The 26,081-nt window shown below is 43.9% G+C and overlaps 1 protein-coding gene across 3 annotated transcripts in view; it reads right to left on the bottom strand.

Moving 5' to 3' along the window:
- Window positions 1-26,081, bottom strand: part of man2a1 (mannosidase, alpha, class 2A, member 1) — a 198,463-nt gene that overhangs the window by 130,285 nt on the left and 42,097 nt on the right. For all 3 annotated transcript variants that reach the window (XM_067982943.1, XM_067982942.1, XM_067982941.1), the window contains exon 8: window positions 21,568-21,745. In XM_067982943.1, the coding sequence (XP_067839044.1) occupies window positions 21,568-21,745 (178 nt within the window). The remainder of the gene's footprint in view (window positions 1-21,567; window positions 21,746-26,081) is intronic.

The following is a 26,081-nucleotide window of genomic DNA, read 5'->3' as shown; positions in this document are numbered from 1 at the left end:
CGAGTCTGACGCTGCAGAAACGGCTGGTAAGGGAAAGCTGACACTCAACACTCATGATCGCGAGTGACCGTATCATCACCTGGCATCAGGCGCATCGTAACGTTTGTGCACATGCCTCATAGTGCCCTCTGTTCTCTTGCAGGTCCGTCTGCGAGCGCTGTGTGTGAGGAGGGCGATTCCTCAGAGGACATGCCGGTCTCTGAGGGTGCATCGTCAAATATCAGCCAACCATCCACCAGCGCAGAGACACGCACCTCGGTGGGTCCCCCTCGCCAACTAGTTGGGCTTGCACATGGTGATTCACTGCGCACGTGTGAGCATGAGCAGACCCTGGTGGCAGGGGCAGCCGCGGAGGGTCCGCGTCGGTGGGAGCACTCATCTCCAGGCTCTGCTCAGCCGGACCCAGATTCTGAACCCCGGGGGCCACCAGTCAAAAGGAGAGTCGTCGAGGGGCACCAGCACATTGCCGAGGTACTGGGAGAGGTGCCACGCGCATTGTCCACGATCGCACAGGTGATGGAGGAGTCCAACTCCTGCATGCGGGCATTGGTGGCGCAGGTACAGGAGGGCATCGGCGACATAGTGTCGCGGGTAGGTGCGGGAACGTCTGCGGTGGAGGACAGGCTAGCCTCCCTCGAGCGTCACGCACAGCTGAACATCGAGTCCATGCAGGCCCTGACAACGGCTGTACGGATTCAGGCTGAGCAACATTCCGCCGCCATGAACAGGCTGACGGATACACTAGGGGTGGCGTTGCAAGGCCTCACACATGCCATCCAAACTGTGGTCCAGCAGAGTGGAAGGGGTGATGTGGGCCGAGGCCACGAGAGGGAGGAGCAGTCTATGGAGGTGCCCTCACGGGCACCGAAACCCAGGGGCCGTCGGCCCAAAGCATCTACACGGTCAGGGCAAGAACAGGAGCAACCTGCCACTACCTCTGCTGGAGCCACAGGGGTAGCACCACGTAGGGTTTCCCGTAAATGAAAGCCAAGGGCGTTATAAGCACAAAGGGAATGCACTAGGGTGTCTGTTTGTTTGTACACTTTTTGTTTATAATCGTTCACCATGTACATATTAAACACAATCGTTCTCACCACTCCTGCCACCTCTCGTCCATTCTTCTGCGGCTTGTGCAATAGGTGCGGCCCATCATGACGACGAACACCTGCTGGCGCCCATTGGCCACACTACTGTGGGTGCAGGAGTACTGGCGAGACTCTTCTGTGGAGGGGGCTGGTATGGTCCCTCGTATGTGCAGGTGATGGGATGTGAACGCCTCAGACTGTCTGACTCTAGGAGAACCGTTGATGTATGAGTGCCTCCCTGGCCTGGCGACCATCCTGGTGAGCCGGTGTTCGGCGCATGGGTCGTACATCCTCCTCTCGCGTGGCTTCGTCCTCGTCCTCGTCCTCCTCCTCCTCCACCTCCTCCAACTTATCGTCGTCCTCAATGTGGGTGGCGGGTGTGGATGGGGCCTCCTCCAGCGGCACCCCTCTCTGTTGGGCCATGTTGTGCAGGGCACAGCAGACAACTATGATTCGTCCCACTCTGAATGGCGTGTATTGGAGCGCTCCCCCAGAACGATCGAGGCACCTGAAGTGCATCTTGAGCAGCCCTATGGTCTGCTCAATTGTAGACCTGGTAGCAATGTGGCTGTCATTGTATCGACGCTGCAGCTCGGTGATGGGGTTCCTCAGAGGTGTCATGAGCCACGTGTGCAGGGGATACCCCTTGTCGCCTAGGAGCCAGCCGTTGCCAGTGTTGGGTGCGTGGAAGAGGGGCGGGACGGTGGACTCCCAGAGGACGAAGGCATCGTGGCAGCTGCCGGGGTATCTGGCGCACACGTGTAGGAATCTCTGGCGGTGGTCACAGATGAGCTGGGCGTTCATGGAGTGATACCCCTTCCTGTTGATGAACAGCCCTGGCTCATGCGGAGGTGCCCGTATTGCGATGTGGGTGCAGTCGATTACACCCTGCACCCGTGGGAAGCCAGCCATGGCATGGAATCCAACCGCCCTCTCCATCTGGCTGCGCTCGTCCATGGCGAAGTTGATGTAGTGCGAGGCCCTGTGGAACAGCCATCGGTGACCTGCCTTATGCACTTGTGTGCAGAGGACTGGCAGACCCCGGTGATGTCCCCGGTGGCACCCTGGAAGGATCCGGATGCGAAGAAGTTGAGGGCAGTGATGACCTTGACGGCAACGGGTAGGAAGATGCTGCTTGGTCCATCCGGGAGCAGCTCGTCATTAAGGAGGCTGCAGATGTCGGCGACTACCTGGCGATTGACTCAGCCTCCGTATGCACTGCTCCTCGGAGAGGTCCATGAAGCTGAGCCTCGGTCTGTAGACCCTCTGCGGAGGGTAGTGCCTCCTGCGACGCAGCTCTCTCTGCGGTTGCCCTCCCTCCTGCTGTGCAGGTGGGTGTGCCGCAGCAACGTGTTGGGGGGCTCCACATCGATGAGGCGGACGGTGTGGACTGCGAGGCTGCTGGGGCTGGTGATGCTGTTCGTCCTCCGAGGATGTCGAAGCGGCCCCCATCTGGCAGGTGTTGGTCTAAGGGGTTGTGCACGGTAGGTAGGTGTTTCCTCGCACTGGGGCTGCGGTTCCACGTCGGGGTTTCCTCTGGCTTGGAGGGGGGTGGTGGAGGGCAGGCGTTGCCCTATGTGACGGAGTGGCCTCCTGCGTGGGTGAGGGGTCTCCCCCCCACTGTGGAGTGCACCTTGGCAGCTGCCACAGGCTGCAACACGTCCGGTTGGAGTGAGACTGTTTCCCCCAGTATGTGAAACAGTCTGAGTTGAAGGTAAAATCCCACACTTCCTAATAAGACAGCTGAATCAGGTCATTTAATGACCTAAACAAGCAAAGTAAATACACTCAAGTGGCATCCCACTGGCTTTAATTGCCTGCGGGATTCCCACCAGCGGGGCCTGCGCATGCAGCCCCGCACGTCAGCGTGGAACCCGGAAGTGGCCGGGATCGCGGCGCGTTCCGGTCCCGCACCTGGGGATCGGGATTATCGAGGCCCCCCCGCCAAGAACACACACGAAACCCGATGCTAAAATTGGGCCCCATGTCTCTGTAATTGCGATTAGATCACACCCATTTATCTCTATTTGTGCCACCAATTCGTCTATCTTGTTACGAATGCTTCGTGCATTCAGATAAAAAGCCTTTAATTTTAACTTTTTACCATTTTTCCCTACTTCGACCTTATTTGCTGATGCACTATTACCGTTAAACTCTCTGTCCCTTCCTGTCACACTCAGCTTATCTTTACCCAAATCACTACACTGCTCTTTTGTCTTGACTTTTCTCTTTAGATTTCCAAATTTTCCCTCACCTGACCACCCCCCAACACACCCACTTTTTAGCTTAAAGCCCTATCTACAGCCCTAGTTATTTGATACGCCAGGACACTGGTTCCAGCCCGGTTTAAATGGAGACCGTCCCAACGGGATAGCTCCCTCTTTCCCCAGTACTAGTGCCAGTGTCCCATGAATCAAAACCCCGGGCTCCCACACCACTGTTTGAGCCATGCATTTAACTCTCCGATCTGTTTGTCCCTGAGCCAATTTGTGCGTGGCACATTGAGTTTGACAGTGACGTCCTTAAGTCCGAAACTGGAGTCTTAATCTTAAATAAAGCCAATTACATAGGTATGAGGGGTGAATTGGCTACGGTAGATTGGGAAATTAGATTAAAAGGTATGATGGTAGATAAGCAATGGCAAACATTTAAAGAAATATTTCAATTTTCTCAACGAATATACATTCCATTGAGAAATAAAAACTCCACGGGAAAAGTCATTCATCTGCAGCTAACTAAAGAAGTTAAGGTTAGTATTAGATTAAAAGAAGAGGCCAAAAATGTTGCGAAGAAGAGTAGTATGCCTGAGGATTGGGAGAGTTTTAGAAACCAGCAAAGGATGACCAAAAAATTGATAAAAAGGGAGAAAATAGAATATGAAAGTAAACTAGCAAGAAATATAAAAAAAGATTATAAGAGCTTCTACAACTATGTAAAAAGGAAGAGAGTAGTAAAAGTAAACATTGGTCCCTTAGAGGTTGAGACAGGAGAAATTATAATGGGGAATCAGGAAATGGCAGAGATGTTAAACAAATATTTTGTATCTGTCTTCACAGTAGAAGACACAAAAAGCATATCAGAAATAGTGGGGAACCAAGGAACTAATGAGAGTGAGGAACTTAAAGTAATTAATATCAGCTGAGAAAAAGTACTTGAGAAACTAATGGGACTAAAAGCTGATAAATCCCCTGGACCTGATGGCCTACATCCGAGGGTTCTAAAAGAGGTGGTTGCAGAGATAGTGGATGCATTGTTTATGACCTTGCAAAATTCCCTATATTCTAGAATGGTCCCAGCGGATTGGAAGGTAGCAAATGTAACCCTGCTATTCAAGAAAGGAGGGAGAGAGAAATCAGGGAACGACAGGCCAGTTAGCCTGACATCAGTCATCGGGAAATTGCTGGAATCCATTATTAAGGAAGTGGTAACAGGGCACTTTGAAAATCAAAATATGGTTAGGCAGAGTCAACATGGTTTCATGAAAGGGAAATCGTGGTGGGCAAATTTATTATAGTTTTTTGAGGATATAACTAACAAGGTAGATAAATGGGAACCAGTGGATGTAGTATATTTGGATTTTCAAAAGGCATTCGATAAGGTGCCACATTAAAGGTTGTTATGCAAGATAAGGGCTCATGGGGTTGGGGTAGCATATTAACATGGATAGAGGATTGGTTAACAGACAGAAAACAGAGAGTAGGAGTAAACAAGTCATTTTCAGGTTGGCAGGCTGTAACTAGTGGAGTGCCACAAGGATCGGTGTTTGGGCCTCAGCTATTTACAATCTATATTAATGACGTAGATAAAGGAATCGACTGTAATGTATCCAAGTTTGCTGATGTTTCAAAGCCAGGTGGGAAAGTAAGCTGTGAGGAGGACATAAAGAGTCTGCAAAGAGATATAGACAGGTTGAGTGAATGGGCAAGAAGTTGGCAGATGGAGTATAACGTGGGGAAATGTGAGATTATTCACTTTGGTCAGAGGAATAGAAAAACAGAATATTTTTTAAATGGTGAGAAACTATTAAATGTTGGTTTTCAGAGAGACTTCGGTGTCCTCGTACAAGAAACACAAAAAGTTAGCATGCAGGTACAGCAAGCAATTAGGAAGGCAAATGGCATGTTGGCCTTTCTTGCAAGGGGGTTGGAGTACAAGAGTAAGGAAGTCTTACTAGAATTGTACTCACCTGGAGTACTGTGTACAGTTTTGGTCTCCTTATCCTCCTTGCCTCTTAGGCAAGAATATACTTGCCTTAGAGGAGGCGCAATGAAGGTTCGCTAGATTGATTCCTGGGATGAGAGGGTTGTCCTATGAGGAGAGATTGAGTAGAATGGGCAATACTCTCTGGAGTTTAGAAGTACAAGAGGTACATAAGAACATAAGAAATAGGAGCAGGAGTAGGCCAATCGGCCCCTCGAGCCTGCTCCGCCATTCAATAAGATCATGGCTGATCTGATCCTAACCTCAAATCTAAATTCATGTCCAATTCCCTTTACTTCTAGGAAACTGTCAATTTCTGTTTTAAATTTATTTAATGATGTAGCTTCCACAGCTTCCTGGGGCAGCAAATTCCACAGACCTACTACCCTCTGAGTGAAGAAGTTTCTCCTCATCTCAGTTTTGAAAGGGCAGCCCCTTATTCTAAGATTATGCCCCCTAGTTCTAGTTTCACCCATCAATCTCATTGAAATATACAAGATTATGAGGGGACTTGACAGGGTAGATGCTGAGAGGTTGTTTCCCCTGGATGGAGCATTTAGAACTCGGGGACATGGTCTCAGGATAAGGGGTTGGTCATTTAAGACTGAGATGAGAAGGAATTTCTTCACTCAGAGGGTTGTGACTCTTTGGAATTCTCTACCCCGGAGAGCTGTGAATGCTGAATTGTTGAGTATTTTCAAGGCTGAGACAGATAGATTTTTGGACTCTAGGGGAATCAAGGGAAATGGGGATCGGGCGGGAAAGTGGAGTTGAGGTTGAAGATCAGCCATAATCTGACTGAATGGCGGAGCAGGCTCAAGGGGCCATATGGCCTACTCCTGATCCTATTTCTTATGTTCTTATGTTTCTAAGTTTCCAATAACTGACGTTGGGCCTATAATTTCACATCAAGGTTTATTCATTCACTCTTTGGCTTCTGGTGATAATGGAGTGAACAGAAGCTTTTCTCCAGGGAAGGATCTTTGCGAGCAATGGTTCTCAAGATACTCCATGGTTTGGATAGCCTCTTCATCGTCGCTTATCGGGCTATGCTTCATCTTCCATTTATGTAGCAGTTGGTTGCAGCACCCATATGAAGTTCCAATACGGTTCACAGTGACCCATATTTTATGTGGCATAATGAAGCCAGGTGGTTGATCCACCGGGTCCATTATCACGTCCTGGTTCTTCACCCTGCTGATTATCCCCAACCTCCGCCATTTGTGTTTATGAGAGAGTTCCAAGGTTTTAAGTGTTTTGGCCGCTAACCAGAAGGGGTTCCTGAAATTAAGGCGACATCTTGGGAGCTTATGGAAATCTGAGTTTGCAAGGGCCCGGTTGTATTCTCTGATTATTGCTGCTTCTCTTCTGAGAAGTGGTGGCAAGATATGTGCGAGGATAGGGAACAAGACTGTCAGTGTTGGTTTCAGTACTCCTATGATGATTCTCATAGTGGTGTTCAGTTGCACGTCTACAAGATTTGTATGCGTACTTCCTATCAATGCTGTGTGCAATATTCAGCTACTAAGAAAACAAGGGCCAAGGTGGCTGTCTGCAAAGTGTTGGGCATTTGCTCCCCAGCTGATCCCAGCTAATTTGTGGATTAGGCCGATCCTAGTCATTATCTTAGCTTCAGTTTTTGTCAGATGTTGACGGCATATGGGACTACATGCAGAACCACTCCAAGATAATTTTGAAGTCCTTGTGCCTGAGTTCAGTACCAGAGAAGGGAGCACTCAGAGCTTCTTTGCATGCCAGTTGTTCAAATGAAATGCAGCAACAAGTTTTTTCGAAGGATTCATAGAAAGCCCCCACAGCTTTTAATAATCCTCAAGTCTTCTGCAAGAATGCGCTCTGCTTGGGGAAGAGTTCTCACCTGGATAACTATTGCAAGGACATCTGCATTTCCAAATTTCCTTACCTGGGTTGACAGGATATCACTAATATAAATATTAAAAAAGCACTGCGGGGGCCGATTATTCAGTAGTCGAGTCTGCTAATCTGCTCTACAAGATGTACATGGAACTTACGGTTGGACCCTAGTAAAATATTGGTACTACATTAGTCTCCCTCCAATCTAGGGTAACAATACCGGTCTCTAGTGAATTATTAATTATGTAAGCTAGGGGCTCACTTCACACATCCCCCATTTCTTTGAGCTCCATGGAATGAATGTTGTTAAGCCCAACAGTCCTATCAAATTTGAGCTCTTATTGTTCCCTGGATTTTATCTGCATCCACTTTGACATTCTCAACTTGACTGCTATCTGCACATTAATGATAACTAAGCATCGTCTACTGGAGTGACGACTGATGCAATGTAGTCATTTGAAACCGCCGCTATGTCCTGAGAGTTCACCAGAGGTAGCCCCTTTGATGGCCCTTTGGAGTCTTTTTATTGTCTTCTGAGTCCTAACATAGCTTAAAAAAAAGACTTGGCTATTGCTAACAGTTATCCACAATCTTCTTTTCAACTAAAAACAAAAAATTACAAGTTTCACCAAATGCCAACATTTCTAAGCACCAAATTTTAAGTCCCTCTAGTTCATAAAATATGAAAAGGACTACATATAAGCCATTGTTTACACATCGAAAACAATACAATTAGCTCTGAATTAGTGTTCTGTAACAGTGACACAAAATCTATCAATAACGAGCAGCAATTTAGATGCAAGGAAGATAAAGACAACTAATTCTTAGAATAACCATTATCCAGCTTAACATGAGAATTTTTTTGGAATATGTTCATTACAAATTAAATAAATTAACAATACTGCTGGATGATGTTTTGTGTGTGTATGTAATTTTGCTGGTAAATATGCCCAAATTACCAATGAACTTGTATGCGTCGCATTTTCCAAGTCCTAGTATAATAATTTACCATCAATGTTAAGGAATCCAGTGGTAAATTAGATGATGGCCTGCAAATTTAACAACTCAGCAAATATAAATAAACTGCTCAAAGCTCAATGTCTGCTAGCAGTAAATCATGAAAATGGTGTGCAAATTAAAAAACCATCCTTCAGAGAATGTTTCACTGCCTGTCATTTTGCTGATCACTCATATGCTCTTCCTCATTCTTAAAAAGTAAGTTCAACCCCCACATTTCTTCATTGCATGGGGAAAAATAAAACACTTCGGAATATTGTCCCTTTAAGAACCTTATTTAGATGATACTCCCCTCTCCATTGCACACAAGAGCTCAGTCAGAACCATAACCTTGGTTTTTTGACTGTAACAAGCAGAAAAACACCATGGCAGAGGCAGAAAAAGGCAGGCTCCAAGGAAGCTTTGTACATGGAAGTGGAAGTTGAAGTTGTTTGAGAGAATGAGGATGACCATACGTATAATAGACAGAGTAATGTTATTCCTCGTTCTATCAACCTCTCTGGACAAACAGGAATATAGTAAAGTAGTTGAGAAATTGTGGGGTGGGATTCCCAAAGATGGGGCAAAGGGTATGGAGGATACACAATAGGCCATAGTTGGAGGAATGCAAAGTTCACAGAGGCTTGTAGGGCTGGAGGAGGTAAAAGAGATAGGGAAGGACGAGGTCATGCAAGGATTTAAACACAAGGATGAAAATTTTAAAATGGAGGCATTGGGAGAACTGGGAGCTGGTTACGGTTACTGGCTTAGTACAAAGAGGAGAAGAGTCAATTCTCTCTTAACTCTCAATTCACTTTATTCACGCCGTTAGATCATATACATATAGCTTATACGTCTGGTTAGATATAGGCATGCAGTTTACACCAGGTTATACAGTCTTATACCCAAACTAAGATCGAAACGCACACCCACTAGGTTTCTCTGACACTCCCTGAGTGGTCACAGAATATAAAGGATAATACCCGAAAAGGAGATCTGACGCTGGCCAGGCGTTCCGTTCTCTCTCTCTTTCGCCGTCCTCTCTACATCCCTGACATAGGGTCTTCCACTTCTGCGATGGTTGGTCTCCAGAGTCTTCGCTCTGGCTCCACGCCCCAGATCCTTCATTCTTATTCCGAATCTTATCTCTTCAAGCTGTGCTGACTCTCTCCCTTTGATTTAGGCCTGCTTGCTTTTGCCTGGGTCTTCTCCTCATTGGCTCTGTCCCAAGGACTTAGGCAGCATTACCTCATTACTCCTTTTCTAAATAAGGACTTGTGTCTTATCACATTTCCTTTGTCTTTCACAAAACTTGGTGAATTCAAACCGGTTCCAGCCAGCTGAGGCCAGGACTGAACTCAGGTTACTTTAGTTCAAAAGTCGTTCCTGCCTGTGTATCAGCAGCCGACGTCTCAGGTTACTGCAGCCCCGAGCCAACAGAGCCAATGTTGGTCAGCAAGAACAGGAGTGATGAGTGATCAGGACTTGATGCAACATCAAGTTTTATCCTCAGCTATGATCTATGTGGCTAGAAAGACTTGAGCTATAACCACCCCCATTTTGGTTACTGTTCATGAATAAACTTTACTGATGATGAGGTTACATGCAGCTGCAGAATGTCTAGGATATATCGCCACATACCCAAGTCCAGATCTTCTCTTTCTAAAGAGAGTTCCAAACTAATTTGGCAGGGGGGTGGGCACCAGGATGAAACATTATGGAGGTGAAACAAAGTGCACAGAGGAGAGCGAGGGGCAAATAGCACTAGAGTAAGGAATAGCTCAGAAATAGGAGGGATCAGACAGAGGGCAAATGCGAGGCAGTCTAAGATGAGGTTGGAGTGCATGTACGTAAATGCATTTAGATAAATGTGAGGTGATGCATTTTGGTAGATCGAATCGGGCCAGGACCTACTCCGTTAATGGTAGGGCGTTGGGGAGAGTTATAGAACAAAGAGATCTAGGAGTACAGGTTCATAGCTCCTTGAAAGTGGAGTCACAGGTGGATAGGGTGGTGAAGAAGGCATTCAGCATGCTTGGTTTCATTGGTCAGAACATTGAATACAGGAGTTGGGATGTCTTGTTAAAGTTGTACAAGACATTAGTAAGGCCACACTTGGAATACTGTGTACAGTTCTGGTCACCCTATTATAGAAAGGATATTATTAAACTAGAAAGAGTGCAGAAAAGATTTACTAGGATGCTACCGGGACTTGATGGTTTGACTTATTGGGAGAGGTTGGATAGACTGAGACTTTCTTCCCTGGAGAGTAGGAGGTTTAGGGGTGATCTTATAGAAGTTTATAAAATAATGAGGGTCATAGATAAGGTAGATAGTCAAAATCTTTTCCCAAAGGTAGGGGAGTCTATAACGAGGGGGCATAGATTTAAGGTGAGAGGGGAGAGATACAAAAGGGTCCAGAGGGGCAATTTTTTCACTCAAAGGGTGGTGAGTGTCTGGAACGAGCTGCCAGAGGCAGTAGTAGAGGCGGGTACAATTTTGTCTTTTAAAAAGCATTTGGACAGTTACATGGGTAAGATGGGTATAGAGGGATATGGGCCAAGTGCAGGCAATTGGGACGAAGGGCCTGTTTCCATGTTGTAAACTTCTATGATTCTACGTCGCATGGTAAATAAGGTGAACTGCAGGCTCAAGACGATGATATAGTGGCAATAGCAGAGCCTTAACTCAAAGAAGGGGAGGATTGGGTACTTAATATTCCTGGCTACAAGGTATTCAGGAAAGATAGGGAAGGAAAGAAAGGAGAGGGGGTGACAGTATTGATCAAAGAAACCATTATAGCACTGGAAAGGGATGATGTAGTTGAGGGGTCACAGACAGAATCTATTTGGTTAGAACTAAGAAACAATACAGGAGCTATTACGCTACTGGGTGTATACTATAGGCCACCAAATAGTGGGAAGGAGATAGAGGAGCAAATTTGCAGGCAAATTAAAGAAAGGTGCAAGAACTATAGAGTAGTGACAATGGGACACTTCAATTATCCCAATATAGACTGGGACAGTAACAGTGTAAAGGGCAAAGAGGGAGAAAAATTCCTGAAATGTGTACAAGAGAACTTTCTAGAACAGTTTGTTTCCAGCCAACGAGGAATGAAGCCAATGTTGGATCTAGTTCTGGGGAATAAAGTGGTAGAAGTGGAGCATGTTTCAGTGGGGGAGCATTTATGGAACAGTGATCATATCATCAGGTTTACAATAGTTATGGAAAAGGACAAGGAACAGTAAAATGCGAAAATACTTAACTGGAAGAGGGCTAATTTCAGTGAGTTAAAAAGAGATCTTGCCCAGGTGGATTGGAATCCAATCCAGCCAATTACCGCCCCATTAGTCAACTCTCAATCATCAGCAAAGTGTAAACAATTTTACAACACCAAGTTATAGTCCAGCAATTTTATTTTAAATTCACAAGCTTTCGGAGGCTTCCTCCTTCCTCAGGTAAATGTTCAGGCTCCTGAACATTTACCTGAGGAAGGAGGAAGCCTCCGAAAGCTTGTGAATTTAAAATAAAATTGCTGGACTATAACTTGGTGTTGTAAAATTGTTTACAATTGTCAACCCCAGTCCATCACCGGCATCTCCACATCATGATCAGCAAAGTGATGGAAGGTCTCGTCGACAGTGCTATCAAGCGGCAATTACTCACCAATAACCTGCTCACCGATGCTCAGTTTGATTTCCGCCAGGACCACTCGGCTCCAGACCTCATTACAGCCTTGGTCCAAACATGGACAAAAGAGCTGAATTCCAGAGGTGAGGTGAGAGTGACTGCCCTTGACATCAAGGCAGCATTTGGCAGAGTGTCGCACCAAGGAGCCCCAGTAAAATTGAAATCAATGGGAATCAGGGGGAAAACTCTCCAGTGGCTCGAGTCATACCTAGCACAAAGGAAGATGGTAGTGGTTGTTGGAGGCCAATAAACTCAGCCCCAGGGCATTGCTGCAGGAGTTCCTCAAGGCAGTGTCCTAGGCCCAACCATCTACAGCTGCTTCATCAATGACCTTCCCTCCATCATAAGGTCAGAAATGGGGATGTTCGCTGATGACTGCACAGTGTTCAGTTCCATTCACAACCCCTCAGATAATGAAGCAGTCCGAGTCCGCATGCAGCAAGACCTGGACAACATCCAGGCTTGGGCTCATAAGTGGCAAGTAACATTCGCGCCAGACAAGTGCCAGGCAATGACCATCTCCAACAAGACAGAGTCTAACAACCTCCCCTTGACATTCAACGGCATTACCATCACCAAATCACCCACCATCAACATCATGGGGGTCACCATTGACCAGAAACTTAAGTGGACCAGCCATATAAATACTGTGGCTACAAAAGCAGGTCAGAGGCTGGGTATTCTGCAACGAGTGACTCACCTCCTGACTCCCCAAAGCATTTCCACCATCTGCAAGGCACAAGTCAGGAGTGTGATGGAATACTCTCCACTTGCCTGGATGAGTGCAGCTCCAACAACACTCAAGAAGCTCGACACCATCCAGGACAAAGCAGCCCGCTTGATTGGCACCCCATCCACCACCCTAAATATTCACTCCCTTCACCACCAGCGCACAGTGGCTGCAGTGCCTACCATCCACAGGATGCACTGCAGCAACTCGCCAAGGCTTCTTCGACAGCACCTCCCAAACCCGCGACCTCTACCACCTAGAAGGACAAGAGCAGCAGGTACATGGGAACAACACCACCTGCACGTTCCCCTCCAAGTCACACACCATCCTGTCGAAAACTTAAACTTAAACTTATTACCTATTATATACAATGCATTAGCTCCAAACACTTATTTTCAGACAAGTAAGAATTTATTAAAAGAAACTTGTATACAAGGGAAGAGTATTCTGAACAATGGTCAGGACAACCTCTTCACTGACCAAAGGAAACAGTTCACATTTATACAGTTTAATTAGTAACGCCTACCTGTGTAGAATATGGGCGTACATGTACATTCTTTATTGGTTCAAGTGGTTAGTCAATCAAAATAGGGAACCCACCCTCTGGTTCCTCATGACTGCCTCGTGATTTATTGAACACTGTCTGGGAAAGTAATTTTCCTTAATAAACAGTCTTTCTTATCAGTGGGTCTGTACCTAGTCTCAAGGCTATATGGTCATTCATTTCTGTTAGTCAGACAGTTATCAATATAAGCGAACAATAGCGCTTCTGTATGTCTTTGGTGAGAACTAAAACATAAGCTTTCTATTATATTCAGCTGGTCAGTTAACATGATCAACTTATCCATCATGCATTTCTTCTTTTCTTTTGGTTTTAAGGGTTTTAGGAAATTAATATGGTCAAGTCCACATTTATAACCATAATACACCACTAATAGGTGTATTAGAAAGTTACTATGGTCAGGCATCTCTTTATGGTTTAGGTGTATTAGAAAGTTAATATGGTCAGGTATCTCTTTATGGTTTTCCACAATCCCGACTTGGAAATATATCGCCGTTCCTTCATCGTCGCTAGGTCAAAATCCTGGAATTCCCTTCCTAACAGTACTGTGGGAGAACCTTCACCACACGGACTGCAGCGGCTCAAGAAGGCGGCTCACCACCACCTTCTCAAGGGCAATTAGGGATGGGCAATAAATGCCGGCCTCGCCAGCGACGCCCACATCCCATGAACAAATAAAAAAAAAGAATCAAGAATTGGTAGTCAAAACAGTAATTGAACAATGGGAAGCTTTCAAGGAGGAGATGGATCGGGCACAGAATAGACACATTCACATGAAGGGGAAAGGAAGAGCATCCAAAGCTAGAGCTCCCTGGATGACGAAAGATATAGAGATTAAAATGAAACAGAAAAAAGGAAGCTTGTGGCAAATGTAAGATTCATAATACAGTAGAGAACCAGGCTGAATACAGAAAGTATAGAGATCTAAAAAAGGGAATAAGAGGGGCAGAGAGAGAGTGTGAGAATCGATTAGCATAAAAGGGAACCCAAAAGATTTTTTAGAAACATATAAATAGTAAAAGGATGATCAAAGAAAGAGTGGGACCAATGATGGACAAAAAAGGAGATCTTCTTGTGGGGGCAGAGGGCATGGCTGAGGTACTAAATAAATACTTTGCATCGGTTTTCCCTACAGAAGAGGATGTTGTCAATGTAGCAGTAAAGGAGAAGGTAGTAGCGATATTGGATAAGATATAAATAGATGAAGGAGGTACTTAAAAGACTGGCAGTACTCAAAGTAGAAAAGTCACCCGGTCCAAATGGGATGCATCCTAGGTTACTGAGGGAAGTATGGGTGGAAATTGCGGAGGCTCTGGCCACAATCTTCCAAGCCTCCTGAGGTATGGGGACTGTGCCAGAGGATTGCAAATGTTACACCCCTGTTCAGAAAAGGGGAGTGGTAAACCTGGCAATTACAGGTCAGTCAGCCTAATGTCAGAGGTGGGGAAACTTTTGAGAGACAATAGTCTGGTACAAAATAAATTGGCACCTGAAAAAGTATGGGCTAAATAATGAAAGTCAGCACGCATTGGTTAAAGGAACATCGTGTTTGACTAACTTGATTGAACATGCGAATTAAGAGCAGGAGTAGGCCATTCGGCCCTCGAGCCTGCTCTGCCATTTGATAAGATCATGGCTGATCTGATTGTGACCTCAACCCTACTTTCCAGTCTACCTACTATAACCTTTGGCTCCCTTGTTAATCAGGTATCTATCTAACTCAGCCTTAAAAATATTCAATGACCGTGCCTCCACCGCTCTCTGGGAAAGGGAGTGCCACAGACTCACGACCCTCAGAGAAAAAATTTCTCCTCATCCCTGTCTTAAATGGGAGACCCCTTATTTTTAAACTGTGCCCCTGGTTCTAGTCTCTCCCACTAGGGGAAACATCCTCTCAGCATTTACCCCTTCAAGGATCCCCTCAGGATCTTACATGTTTCAATAAGATCACCTCTCATTCTTCTAAACTCCAACGTATACAGGCCCAACTTGTCCAACCTTTCCTCATAAGATAACGCCCTCATCCCAGGAATCAGTCGCGTGAACCTTCTCTGAACCGCCTCCAAAGCAATTATGTCCTTTCTTAAATAAGGAGACCAAAACTGCACACAGTTTTCTAGATGTGGTCTCACCAATGCCCTGTACAACTGTAGCAAAACATCTCTACTTTTGCAATAAATGACAACATTCCATTTGCCTTCCTAATCACTTGCTGTACCTGCATACTAATATTTTGTGATTCATGTATGAGGACACCCAGATCCGTCTGTACCTCAGAGTTCTGCAATCTCTCTCCATTTAAATAATATACTGCTTTTCTGTTCCTCCTGCCAAAGTGGACAAGTTCACATTTTCCCACATTATACTCCATCTGCTAAATTTTTGCCCACTCACTTAACCTATCTATATCCCTTTGCAGACTCCTTATGTCCTCTTCACAACTTACTTTCCTACCTACCTTTGTGTCATCAGCAAATTTAGCAACCCCATACATTCAGTCCCTTCATCCAAGTCATTGATATAGACTGTAAATAGTTGAGGCCCAAGCACTGTTCCCTGAGGCACCCCACTCATTACATCTTGCCAACTTGAAAATGACCCATTTATGCCTATTCTCTGTTTCCTGTTAGCTAACCAATTCTTTATCCATGCTGCACTTTATCCCTTACACCATGAGTTCTAAATGGTAAAAACAGTGAATGTCCAAAGGGACTTAGGGGTACAGGTACATAGATCATTGAAGTGTCATGAACAGGTGCAGAAAATAATCAAGAAGGCTAATGGAATGCTGGCCTTTATACCTAGAGGACTAGAGTACAAGGGGGCAGAAGTTATGCTGCAGCTATACAAAACCCTGGTTAGACCGCACCTGGAGTACTGTGAGCAGTTCTGGGCACCGCACCTTTGGCAGGACATACTGGTCTTGGAGTGAGTGCAGCGTAGGTTTACTAGAATGATACCCGGACTTCAAGGGTTAAGTTACAAGAAGAGATTACACAAATTGGGGTTGTATTCTCTAGAGTTTCGAAGGTTAAGGGGTGATCTGATCGAAGTTTATGAGATATTAAAGGGAACAGATAGGATGGATAGAGAGAAACTATTTCCGCTGGTTGGGGATTCTAGGAGTAGGGGGCACAGTCTAAAAATTAGAACCAGACCTTTCAGGAATGAGATTAGAAAACATTTCTACACACAAAGAGTGGTAGAAGTTTGGAACTCTCTTCCGCAAACGGCAATTGATGCGAGCTCAATTGCTAAATTTAAATCTGAGATAGATAGCTTTTTGGCAACCAAAGGTAATAAGGGATATGGGCCAACGGCAGGTATATGGAGTTAGATCACAGATCAGCCATGATCTTTTCAAATGGTGGAGCAGGCTCGAGGGGGTAAATGGCCCACTCTTGTTCCTATATTCCTTATTTTGTGTAGTAACCTTTGATGTGGCACCTTGTCAAAAGCCTTCTGGAAATCCAAGTACACCGCATCCACAGGATCCCTTTTATCCATGTTGCTTGGTACTTCCTCAAAGAACTCTAATAAATTAGTCAAATACGATTTTCCTTTCACAAAGCCGTGTTGACTCTGCCTGGTTGCATTGAGATTTTCTAAGTGCCCTGCTACAACCTCCTTCATAGATTCTAGCATTTTCCCTATGACAGATGTTAAGCTAACTGGTCTGTAGTTTCCTGCTTTCTGGCTCCCTCCTTTCTTGAATAGAGGAGGTCTTCGATGAAGTAACGGAGAGGGTTGATGAGGGTAAAGTGGTTGATGTTGTATATATGGACTTTCAAAAGGCTTCTGAAGTACCACCACGTAATAGATTTGTTAGCAAAATTAAAGCCCATGGGAATAAAGGGACAATGGCAACGTGGATACAAAATTGGCTAAGCAACAAAAAGAAGAGAGTGATGGTGAACAGTTGTTTTTCAGACTGAAGGGAAGTATACAGTGGTGTTCCCCAGGGGTCAGTATTAGGACCACTGCTCTTTTTGTTATATATTAATGACCTGGGCTTGGGTATACAGGGTGTAATTTCAAAGTTTGCAGATGACATGAAACTCACAAATGTAGTAAACAATGTGGAGCATAGAAACAGATTTTAGGAGAACATGGACAGACTGGTGAAATGGGCAGACACATTGCAGATGAAATTTAATGCAGAGAAGTGTGAGGTGATACATTTTGGTAGGAAGAATGAGGAGAGGCAATATAAACTAAATGGTACAATCTTAAAGGGAGTGCAGGAACAGAGAGACCTGGTGTGTATGTACGCAAATCTTTGAAGGTGGCAGGACAAGTTGCGAAGGCTGTTAAAAAAGCATATGGGCTTTATTAATAGAGACCTAGAGTACAAAAGCAAGGAAGTTCTGCTGAACCTTTATAAAACACTGGTTAGGCCTCAGCTGGATTATTGTGTTCAATTCTGGGCACCACACTTTAGGAAGGATGTCAAGGCCTTGGAGAGGGTGCAGAAGAGATTTACTAGAATAGTACCAGGGATGGGGAATTTAGTTATATGGAAAAGCTGGAACTGTTCTCCTTGGAACAGAGAAGGTTAAGGGGCGATTTGATAGAGGTGTTCAAAATCATGAACGGTTTGGACAGAGTAAAAAAGGAGAAACTGTTTCCAATGGCAGAAGTGTCAGTAACCAGGGGACACAGATTTAAGGTGATCGGCAGAAGAGCCAGAAGCGACATGAGGAACTTTTTTTTTTAAACTCAGCAAGTTGTAATGATCTGGAACGCACTGACTGAAAGGGTGGTGGAAGCAAATTCAATAGTAACTTTCAAAAGGGAATTGGATAAATACTTGAGGGGAATTTCTTTTTTTTTTACAGGGCAATGGGGAAAGAGAAGGGGAATGGGACTAATTGGATAGCTCTTTCAAAGAGCCAGCACAGGCTTGATGAGCTGAATGGCCTCCTCCTGTTCTGTACTTCACTATGATATTTGTTTACACCTGGAAGGGAAATTGCTGCTTGAACAGGACTACATCTACTGCCACAGGAACCTTATAGAACATGTTATTCCTTATTGCCACTGGAGCAGACTGTACTCCCTTCTCCCAAATAAGACCATGAAACTGTTGAATTGTCATAAAAGCCCAACTGGCTCACTATTGTCCATTAAGGAAGAAAACCTGCCGTCTTCACCTGATTCAGCCTATATGTGACTGTTTTCATACCAGTGTAGTTGACTCTTAACTGCCCCCTGAAGTGGCCTAGCAAGGCACTCAGTTGTATCAAACCTTCTGCAACTAGGGATGGGCAAAAATGTTGGCCTTGCCAACTGAACCCATTCCTGAAAATGAATTAAAATAACCTGTATGACAGGCTATGTAGGAGGAGGAAGTTGAAGCCAGGAAAATGTTGCTCTACGGTCATATCTGTCTGATGGCAGCAAGGCTCTATTACTTGGATGCCCAACTGAACAATGGTTTAAGCAATGCATTCCTAAAAAGAAATCCTAAGAATGTCTGGGACACAGGTATGCTATAAACAAGTTGCCTGCTGAGGCCCTCAGAAGGCATATTCCTCATACTCCCTGAATTCTCATCATCATCTTTGTAAAACTTGAAAAAAATCTTTAAAAACAAAATCAAATTTTTACAATAAGTCAATGCTATCAAATTTCATTAAAATCCAGCAAAATGACAATTTTTAAAAAATCATTAACCATTAAAGTTAAAACTCTGACGCGCTGACCAACAGGCAAGTCTGTTGATGACAATGGGGAAAAGAAAGCTGTGATTGTAATCAGAAACCGGCCTATAAACAGCTGCATGAGAGAGAATCAGTTAATATAGTGCAAAATTCTTTAAAGGAAAATGACTCAAGTTGATTTTCCTCTGTATAAATATCAAATTATCCCATTTTTATACATCTTTCTGTGAGTTCCTGTACTGCTCATGGCACGTAGGGCTAGCACTGTTTTAGGCTAATGTCTGCGCCTTTTTCCAGGCAATGTCAGTTTCCTGGATGTCCTTCTGTACAGTGTTCTACCGGGTTATTCCTAGCCGTCTATACTTTACTTTATACTCAGCTGTCATTTTAGTGCTTGATGTGATCATCATTGGTCTTGCATTCTGAGCACATGACCTAGCCAACTGTCATTGCTTTGTTCTTTCTTTGTCTTGTTCATCACTTTATCTATCCAGCTGATCCTGAGTACTTTGTGAAGACATTAAGAGTTAAATTTCTTCCCTGTAGCCTTGTTTTTGCCCAAGTTTTGTTGCAGATTACACAAAATGTTGCTATTGTACAGTTTGATCTTTTGGGAGACACATTAGTATTTCACCAGATGTTATTTAGTTTGTTCAAAGGCCTAACGACTTTAGCCAACTCTAGCCGAGTACTCGTCATATGTTTACATTGCTGCATACTGCACTCCCAGAATAGATAAAGTCTGCTTTTGGCAGCGTCTCTCCTCTCAGCTTGATGCTAACATCAGTGTCATCCATATTTGTTTGCTTCCAAAAGATTGTTAGCCCAATTTGACAGCAAATTTGTTTTGTATGCTGAAACATGTATTTCAAGAGAGCTAGATATACAAAGACGGCAGAGGACTTGAATCGGGTTGATTGGGCAATCCAACTAGTGAGGAAATTACCAACACAGAAGAAAAAAGATAATATTTAACTGAAGGAAATTGCGGCTAATCCGGGACTGGATGTTGGATGGGCAGTCTGACAATACAGGCGGGGGGTGGGGGGGGGCGGTGGGAGAGGAGGTCGAGAGAGGTGGTGGAGAGGTATCGTCAGCATACATGTGGAACTTGACAACAATCAGATCTAGATGCACAGGGGGGGAATGGGCATGTGTCTGGCAGAGACATTTACTATAGATAAATGTAGTGTTATGCACATGGGTAGAGTTAACAGCAAGCATAAGTATACCATGCAGGGTTCTGAACTAAAATCTGTTGGTAGGAAAGAGACCTAGGTGTTTTAGTGCATGAGTCTCTATGGGTATATGATCAGTGCTGCAAGACTATAACAAAAGCAAATAAAGTATTAGGCCTCACTGTTAGGATGATCCAATATAAAACAAAAGGCACTATAGTACAAAACCATGGTTAGGCCTCAAAAATTTTTTGGTACCCCCACATGGTGGGTAATTATAGAAGCTCTGGAAAAGATTCAGAGGAGAGCCATTAAATTAAAACCAAGTTTAAAATGCCATAGTTACCACACAGACAGACAGCTGGGTCTATTTACTCTAGAAAAGCAAAGACTTTGGGGAGATTTGATTGAGTTATTTAAAATAATACAGGGACAAGACTGTGTCGATGTAGATAGACTATATGAATTAGATAGGTTGGGAAAACGCCAAGGGACATCCATACAAGTTATATAAACATAGAACTAGGTTAGATGTCAATAGGGTTTTCTTTTCACAGAGGGTCATTAACCTTTGGAACAAGATGCCAGCTCATGTACTAAGTGTGAATTTGCTAAAAGCGTTCATAAGGGAACTAAGGCAAGTTCCTGACTGGCTGATATCACTGCATACAAAAGGTAGATGGGAAGTTGGATGATGCTGCCTCATTGCAATAATGAGGCAGCATCAATGACAAACAGAATGAGATGGAGCAGGTTTCTGTAAGAAATTCCTTCATCACCACCCAGCCTGATGAGACACTGCCTGGCTTCAAACTGCCACACTATTTCTGGTGCAAGTTCAGCCATTTTAGATGTGGTAAGGTGTGCAGCAAATGACTACACGTGAGAACTCACGAACAGCCCTCTTTGTAGTTGCAGTGAGGATGCTGCACATCTACTGAATGGCTACTCATTTCATACTGGTCTACCAGGAGGACTTTATGGACTCCACAATGTTGATCCCGAGGCTACTGAAAGTCTGAAGCATTAATGATGTCTACCTAAGCCCCTTGACGTTCTTCATATCTGACACTTTTGAGATCTTCAACTTATAGTTTATCTCCCTACTTTGCAGTTTGTATTTTGATTTTTTTTTGAGCAATCCTTAATGTACCACTTCTGCATTTGCAAATAATAATAATTGTCATTGTGGTCTCCTGGAACTCGTTTTGATCGCCTTCAGGGGTCGGAAAATAATTTCCCACAATTTTTTTCCTCTGAATTGGCATAGGATTTTAAAAAAATCTTTTTTTTCCATATCCCAGGAGATTACACGGCTACAGGTGGGTAGGGACTATGATGCTCGATTGCAACATGACTGTATGGGACACCCTAGATGGACCAGCTGGTCTTTTCCTGTTCACCATTTTTGTACGTTCGTATATTTTTGATGAACCATCAGTTTGTATGAGGAAATCAATAAATAAAGAATTTAAAAAGACTTCACAATCTGTATATATTACAGGAAACAAAATGATAAAATAAATTTATTTCTTCACATCAAACTATTTTGTGGTGCTTAATATGTGTTGCACTCTTGGATTTAACGTACCTTAACATGGAGCTCTGGATGGGTGTTCATATAATCAAACAGCTTCTGATAATTTTGAAACTGTTGGTCCCATTCTGACCATTGGTCATAGCGAAAATCATCCCCCAGAGGAGCCAAGACCACTTTGGTGCGGAAAAGCTGGGACTTTTTCCTATATTGGTCCAACAGGAGATTGACTCTTCAAAAAAAGAACAAAAAAAATTAAAATATTTGATGTACTAAATCAACAATGGTCATTAAAATGACAAAATTACCAGCAGATATTTGTGCTTAGCAAAGTACGAATGTAAAGGAAGAACTTCAATTTACTTAGTGCCTTATCATTTGCAATTAATTACTTTTGAAATGTGCAGTAGCTGCTTATGTAGGCTAATGCAGCAGCCAATTTTCAGAAAGATCCCAGAAACAGTAAATGAGCTGAATGATGCATTCATCTGTTATTGATGGAAACTTGGTTTAATATCTAATCTAAAACACAGCACCGTTGGCAATGCAGCACTTACTCAATAAACTGTTGAACTGTCAGCCTAGATTATGTGCTCAAGACCCAGAATGGGGCTTGAACCCACAACTTTCTAACTCAAAGGTGGGAGTGTTACCAAGTGAGCCAAGTATTAAACGTAATGCTTTAAACACAAATTCATTTATTTGGTTTACTTTTCTTCGTTTCCAAGTAACATAAGAACATAAGAAATTGGAGCAGGAGTAGGCCAATCGGCCCCTCGAGCCTGCTCCGCCATTCAATAAGATCATGGCTGATCTGATCCCAACCACAAATCTAAAGAACACAAGAAGTAGGAGCAGGACCCGGCCACACAGCCCCTGGGCCCTCTCCGCCACCCACAGGGCATTGACCGATCCGAACTCAGCTTCATGTCCAATTTCCTGCCCGCTCCCCATAACCCCTAATTCCCTTTACTTCTAGAAAACTGTCTATTTCTGTTTTAAATTTATCTAATGATGTAGCTTCCACAGCTTCCTGGGGCAGCAAATTCCACAGACCTACCACCCTCTGAGTGAAGAAGTTTCTCCTCATCTCAGTTTTGAAAGAGCAGCCCCTTATTCTAAGATTATGCCCCCTAGTTCTAGTTTCACCCATCTTTGGGAACATCCTTACTGCATCCACCCGATCAAGCCCCTTCACAATCTTATATGTTTCAATAAGATCGCCTCTCATTCTTCTGAACTCCAATGAGTAGAGTCCCAATCTACTCAACCTCTCCTCATATGTCCGCCCCCTCATCCCCGGGATTAACCGAGTGAACCTTCTTTGTACTGCCTCGAGAGCAAGTATGTCTTTTCTTAAGTATGGAGACCAAAACTGTATGCAGTATTCCAGGTGCAGTCTCACCAATACCCTATATAACTGCAGCAATACCGCCCTGTTTTTATATTCTATCCCCCGAGCAATAAAAGCCAACATTCCGTTGGCTTTCTTGATCACCTGCTGCACCTGCATACCAACTTTTTGATTTTCTTGCACTAGGACCCCCAGATCCCTTTGTACTGCAGTACTTTCCAGTCTCTTGCCATTAAGAAAATAACTTGCTCTCTGATTTTTCCTGCCAAAGTGCATAACCTCACATTTTCCAATATTATATTGCATCTGCCAAATCTCCGCCCACTCACCCAGCCTGTCTATATCCCCTTGCAGGTTTTTTATGTCCTCCTCACTCTCTACTTTCCCTCCCATCTTTGTATCATCTGCAAATTTTGATATGTTGCACTCGGTCCCCTCCTCCAAATCGTTAATATAGATTGTAAAGAGTTGGGGACCCAGCACCGACCCCTGTGGAACACCACTTGTTACTGGTTGCCAGTCCGAAAATGAACCATTTATCCCAACTCGCTGCTTCCTGTTCGATAACCAATCCTCCACCCATGCCAGAACATTATTCTTCTTTGTCAGTTAAGCTTTGTGTGGTGTTCCCAAGTTTGCACACATGAAAGCTCAAACCAGGATTAAGTATGAAAAAAAGTACATTATTTTCTCTCCTTTTCTTTTGTTCACCTTTGCTTTAATTTCCTTTTTCTTCAAGCATCCCTCATTGAGTGTTAGCCAGTCAAAACAGCACACAATAATCAAAAATAACTGCAACTTTTATTGAGAAAGAATTTCTAGGGCAAGATGATGAGATTTTAAAAATCAGCTTATATTTAGATAGTACCTTTCATGATCTCAGGAAGTGCCAAAGCACTTCACAGCCAATTAAGTTTTTTTTAAATGTAGGCATTGTTGTTATGTAGGTTAAAAAATGTAAGTGATAAAGAGATGATGAACAGATTGAAGTCACTGAAGGAAGCCAGTACATTTTGAAATGTTTACCTATTTGGCCTGGAAAGAATTTTAGGATTAATTTATATTATTATCCAGGACAGAGAAGTCCACTTGATTGGCACTTCATCCATCAGCCTAAACATCAACCCCCTCTACAACCGGCGTACTATGGTTGCAACGTGTACTATCTACAGGATGCACTGCAGCAGCTCGTCTAAGCTTCTTCGGCAGAACTTCTCAAACCCGCAGCCTCCACCACCTAGAAAGACAAGGGCAGCGAGGTGCATAGGAACACCATCACCTCCCAGTTCCTTTCCAAGTCACACACCATCCTGATTTGGACATATATCGCCGTTCCTTCATTGTCATCAAGTCAAAATCCTGGAACTCTCTACCTAACAGCATTGTGGGAGCACTTTCACCACACAGAACTACAATAGTACAAGCAGAAGCAGAGATGGGCAATAAATGCCAGACTTTCCGGCAATTCCTACACCCCAAGAAGGAATGAAAAAACTGTGGTTATTAAGTTAAATTCAGTTCACAAGGGGAAAATTCTCAAGAACATGCAAGTTATTCAGGATGTTGATTAGAACTATTAGTGTGAGTATCAGAAGTGACCATCAAAATTGTGTAGTCTAGCAGTACCATATCTGTTTGAGGTGGGGTGATGTCGTTAGCACATTCCTGAGACATTCACACATGTAATGCAAGAATGGCCGAGGTACTAAATGAGTACTTTGCATCTGTCTTTACCAAGGAAGAAGATGCTGCCAGAGTCTCAGTCGAGGAAGATATAGTTGAGATACTGGATGGGCTAAAAATTGATAAAGAGATACTTGAAAGGCTAGCTGTACTTAAAGTAGATAAGTCACCCGTACAGATGGAATGTATCCTAGGCTGTTGAGGGAAGTAAGGGTGAAAATTGCAGAAGTGCTGGCCATAATCTTCTAAACATCCGTAGATATAGGTGTGGTGCCAAAGACTGGAGAATTGCAAATGTTACACCTTGTTCAAAAAAGGGTGTAAGGATAAACCCAGCAACTATAGGCCAGTTAGTTTAACCTCGGTGGTGGGAAACTTTTAGAAATGATAATCCGAGACAGAATTAACAGTCACTTGGACAAGGGTAGATTGATTAGGGAAAGCCAGCATGGATTTGTCAAAGGCAAATCATGTTTAACTAACCTGATAGAGTTTTTTGATGAGGTAACAGGGAGGGTAGATGAGGGCAATGCAGTTGATGTGGTGTATATTGATTTTCAAAAGGCGTTTGACAAAGTGCCGCACGGTAGGCTTATCATCAAGATTGCGGCCCATGGAATGAAGGGGGCAGTAGCAACATGGATACAAAATTGGCTAAGGGACAGGAAACAGAGAGTAGTGGTGAACGGTTGTTTTTCGGACTGGAGGGAGGTGTACAGTTGTGTTCCCCAGGGATCAGTGCTGGGACCACTGCTTTTCTTGATATATGTTAATGACTTGGACTTGGGTGTACAGGGCACAATTTCCAAATTTGCAAATGACACAAAACTTGGAAGGGTAGTGAACAGTGAGGAGGATAGTGATAGACTTCAAGAGGATATAGACAGGCTGGCAGCATGGGCGGATTCGTGGCAGATGAAATTTAACGCAGAAAAATGCGAAATGATACATTTCGGTAGGAAAAACGAGGAGAGGCAATATAAACTAGAGGGCACAATTCTAAAAGGGGTACAGGAACAGAGCGATCTGGAGGTACATGTGCACAAATCGTTGAAGGTGGCAGGGCAGGTTGAGAAAGTGGTTAAAAAAGCAAACGGGATCCTGGGCTTTATAAATAGAGGCATAGAGTACAAAAGTAAGGCAGTCATGATGAACCTTTATAAAACACTGCTTCCGCCACAACTGGAGTATTGTGTCTCGTCCTGGGCAACACACTTCAGGAAAGATGTGAAGGCCTTAGAAAGGGTGCAGAAAAGATTTACTACAATGATTCCAGGGATGAGGGACTTTAGTTATGTGGATAGACTGGAGAAGCTGGGATTGTTCTCCTTGGAACAGAGACAGTTGCGAGGAGATTTGATAGAGGTATTCAAAATCATGAAGGGTCTAGACTGAGTAGATACAGAGAAACTGTTCCCATTGGCAGAAGGGTCAAGGACCAGAGGAAATAGATTTAAGGTGATTGGCAAAAGAACCAAAGGTGACATGAGGAAAAACATTTTTACACAGTGAGTGGTTAGGATCTGGAATG

This window comes from Heptranchias perlo, chromosome 4, assembly GCF_035084215.1.
Source record: "Heptranchias perlo isolate sHepPer1 chromosome 4, sHepPer1.hap1, whole genome shotgun sequence".
NCBI lineage: Eukaryota > Metazoa > Chordata > Chondrichthyes > Hexanchiformes > Hexanchidae > Heptranchias > Heptranchias perlo.
Note: the sequence above shows the minus strand (reverse complement) of the source record. Positions and strands in the feature narration are given on the sequence as shown.